The 4,315-nt window shown below is 41.0% G+C and overlaps 1 protein-coding gene across 1 annotated transcript in view; it reads left to right on the forward strand.

The window, feature by feature from the left end:
- The window catches only part of LOC106523091 (retinoic acid receptor beta), a gene marked incomplete at its 5' end in the record, with an annotated part of 26,326 nt that overhangs the window by 1,425 nt on the left and 20,586 nt on the right, over nucleotides 1–4,315 (forward strand). The window contains 2 exon segments of the mRNA XM_014016396.1: nucleotides 941–1,101; nucleotides 1,200–1,341. Of these exon segments, the coding sequence (XP_013871850.1) occupies nucleotides 1,230–1,341 (112 nt within the window).

A 4,315-nucleotide genomic window follows, 5' to 3' on the forward strand; every position in this document is an offset into this window, starting at 1 on the left:
CTAGTAATATATTTACTGAGAAAAATGGTGACGTGTTCAATACTTATTTTACCCGCTGTATATATGTATATGTGTGTAATATACTGTTAGCTCCTGAGCTATCAGTAGCTCCCAAGCTAACATCACATTTTAGTAATATAGCGTTAGCTCCTGAGCTAATATGTAGCGCCCAAGCTAACACCACATATATATTACTAATATCTTTACATATAGTTTTAGCTTCCAAGCTAACACTACGTACATTTTAGTAATATAGCGCTAGCTTCTGAGCTAATATTAGCTCAGGCGCTAACGCGAATGCTAAAAAGGCAGCTCTGTTGTCCTCCATCCTCATTTTCAGTGTCCTGCTGAGTCATTTCTACACTCTTTTTTTCATTATTTCCCATCAATGCTTTGCTGTGTAAATAACATGGCAACGTCTGTGACAATATCTTTTTAACATTTACAACAACTAAACAGCCTACAATCTTTTTACAGTTGAAGTAAATCTTTTTAAAATGTCTAATGCTACAACTGGTCAGGAGATCCCTTTAAAAATAGCTTCTGAGCATTGCACGGTCTGACCTTTAGGGTGGATTTGCTGGGACATTCACTCCTGGAAGATTAGCAGCTGTAAATGTTTCTTTAAGATGATAGTTTTGATTATTAATTTATTTTCAGAAAATTTGATTGATAGTCAGAAACTAAACAAGGCTCTTGTTTTTTTATGTTTTAAACCAATTTTTAATGTCAACCACCATAATAAAAGGCAGCAGGTGAAATGCATTCCTTCAAGGCTTTTATTTATATTTGCAGCAAGTTAATCTTTGCTTTTAAAAATATAAAGTTTTACAAAAACTTTGTTTTTCTTTATGTTGTTGTTCTTGGAGGATGATTTTTGTTGTTGTTGTTGACCCGTTTGCTTGTCGGTGTTGTGTGATGTGACGTTGTGTGTTTGCAGCAGTGGAGACCCACAGCTCCAGCTCCTGTTCTGGTTCGGACGACCCGTTCGCCAGCCCGCCCTCCCCTCCCCCGCCCCCGCGCACCTACAAGCCCTGCTTTGTGTGTCAGGACAAATCCTCGGGCTACCACTATGGAGTCAGCGCCTGCGAAGGCTGCAAGGTGACGCCATCGCCTCCGCCAGGCTCGAAATCCTGCCTTCGAAAATTAAAGGTGTCGTTTACGTTTTTACGACCCTGTTACGTACTTCCACCCTGCAGGGGTTCTTCCGCCGCAGCGTGCAGAAAAACATGGCGTACACGTGTCACCGCGACAGGAACTGCATCATCAACAAGATCACCAGGAACCGCTGTCAGTACTGCCGCCTGCAGAAGTGCTTCGCCGTGGGAATGTCCAAAGAGTGTGAGTGTTTGGTTCTTTTCAACACAAACTGTCATCCCCTGGAACTTTACCAAAACCAGGTCTGTTGGTGGGTCCCATCAGGTCAGAGGCGGAGGGCCGGGGATTGGCCACGCCCCTTTTACATTTTATTTTAATTTTCAGTCCTGAAGAATTTGAGAGCACAACTATTTGTTTGCTGTTTGAACTCTTGTTTGATTTGAACTTGTTTTTGTGTGACACAAACACACTTTCTGTGACAATTAGACGACAACGGGAGCCAATCAGCTCCTTAGGTTAATTAAAGGAATCCAACCACTCATCCAACCATTCACCCATGTATACAGCTATACAGTACATTCATCCAACATCCATCCAACATCCATCCAACCATCCATCCAACCATTCAACCATACATCCACATATACATCTATACAGTACATTCATCCAACATCCATCCAACATCCATCCAACCATCCATCCAACCATTCAACCATACATCTACATATACATCTATACAGTACATTCATCCAACATCCATCCAACCATCCATCCAACCATTCAACCATTCATCCACATATACATCTATACAGTACATTCATCCAACATCCATCCAACCATCCATCCAACCATTCAACCATACATCCACATATACATCTATACAGTACATTCATCCAACCTTCCATCCACCATACATACTGTATATCTATACTGTACATCCATCCAACCATTCATCCAACCACTCATCCAAATACAATACATCTGTAATGTACATTCATCCAAAATCCATCCAACCATCTATCCAACCATCCAACCATTCATCTAACGTACATACATCTATACCGTACATTCATCCAACCATTCATCCAACATCCATCCATCCATCTATACAGTACATTCATCCAACATACATCAAACCTTCCATCCAACCATTCAACCATTCATCCAATATACATAAATACATCTATACAGTACATTCATCCAACATACAGCCAACTATCCATCCAACATACATCCAACCATTTATCTAACCACTCATCTATATACAATACATCTCTACTGCACATCCATCCAGTCACTCGTCTAAGCACTCCATATACCATATCCATCTACATCTATCGTCCACCTACAATCCATATACATCTATACTGTTTATTCATCCAACATCCATCCAACCATTTATCCAACATTCCATCCAACCATCCGTCCATCTGTCAGCCCAATCGTCTACTATCCTTCATTTATTCACGGTCGGGTCAGGGAGACAACGGGTCCAGGATGAAAACCCAGACCTCCCTCTCTCCAGCTCCTCATGATGAATCCAAAGGTGTTCTAGGTCAGAGAGGAGGATCTCTATACGTTTTACTGCAGGTTTTGGATCTGCCGCGGGATCTCCTCCCCTGTGGATACATGCTGGGAAACCCTCCAAATGGAGGCATCAGCTGCTCTAACGACCTCAGTTGACTCTATATGATGAGGAGGAGCAGCGGCTCGACTCTTAACTCCCCACACATGAAAAAGCTCCTCAGCTCACCTCTAAGAGTGCGAACACTTTACAGAGAAAACCTGTTTTAGTCGCTTGTATCCAAGATCTTTTTTATTTGGTTACGATCTATACCTCATGACTGTAGGTGAGAGGTAGAACGTAAACGGATCAATAAATCAAGAGCTTTGTCAAGAAGATGCCGGTCCACACTAACGCCCTCGTTATTATCTGTATTTACTCAGATAAAAAATACAAAACATTGAGATCAAAACGTCTTTTGCAAGGGGTGACCTGTCCAATAGCCCATGTCACAAAACATTGATCAAAAACAGTTCTTAGTTCTGTGTAGAAAAGAGCACCGATAAGACGGAACCAAATCCAGTTGGAGAAAATCCAAAGATTTAATCATTTAAAACAAGCTCTGCATGTTTTCCCACTCCGTCTCAGCATCACTCGTGAACAAGACTCCCACATAATCCCAGATCAAGACAAACAATTGAATTTCATTTACATCTAGGCCATCTTCACAGCACCGGCAAAAGTTTTTGGGCGACGTGATCCAAAACCGTGTTGGTCAGCGTTACATCAACGCTTGACAAGCATCGTGAACTCTAATGTGGAGGCGGAGCTTTAAAATCTGGGTCAAGGCAGGGGTTGACCAATCAGGAAGAAGAAATCTGGTTCCGGAAGCAGGGACTCGACATGTGATCACTGACTTTTCACACAATAAACAAATCATCCATGAAACAAACAGCCATTTCTTCAATCTCATGGACTGTTTATGTGACAATTTTTACACCTGTAGAATCTTAAAAATGTTTGATTTTAATACAAACAAATAGAATATTTTCCCTTTTTTCATTTCTGCTGGTTTGTTTTTTTCTTTTTTTTGTTGTCAACAAGGTCAGTTTTAACACTTTTAGTTGAAGGTTTAAGTAAATTATTTCAGTCTTTCAGCCATTTTTTAGTCTATAGTCTTGCAGCAGATTTTAAATTATTCAGATTGTCTTCCTAAGTTTTTAAAAATCTCAGTAAAAAAAGTAGTTATTGCTCCAGTGGACATGCTGAATAAGCATCCATCACAAAGAGAAACAAACATCTGTTTTCTAAAGATGTTGTCTTCTTTTTTTATTCACTTCTTTCAACTCATTCATCTCTTTGGGTTCATCCAGCCGAAGATTTAATCCCTTCATACACGCACAGGTTTGTTTTTATATCCCTGAGGGGACCGTAGATTGACTTCCATTCAGTTTTTTTTTTTTGGTAATTTTATTGCCTAACCCTGCCAATTTACCCTAAAACTAACCCAAACTCAATTCACACCTTGGTCGTGAACTGAACCCCAACTCGAAATTAGCATCCGTACCCGTGGAGACTGGGCTTTGGTCCCCGCAATGCATGTTTGGTCCCCACAAGGCTGCCTTTTTCTGAAAAATGTTTCCCGTGATGTGGTAAAAACGTAAACACACACACACGCACGCACGCACGCACGCACGCACGCACGCACGCACG

This window comes from Austrofundulus limnaeus, unplaced genomic scaffold (genome assembly GCF_001266775.1).
Source record: "Austrofundulus limnaeus strain Quisiro unplaced genomic scaffold, Austrofundulus_limnaeus-1.0 Scaffold144, whole genome shotgun sequence".
Classification (NCBI taxonomy): domain Eukaryota; kingdom Metazoa; phylum Chordata; class Actinopteri; order Cyprinodontiformes; family Rivulidae; genus Austrofundulus; species Austrofundulus limnaeus.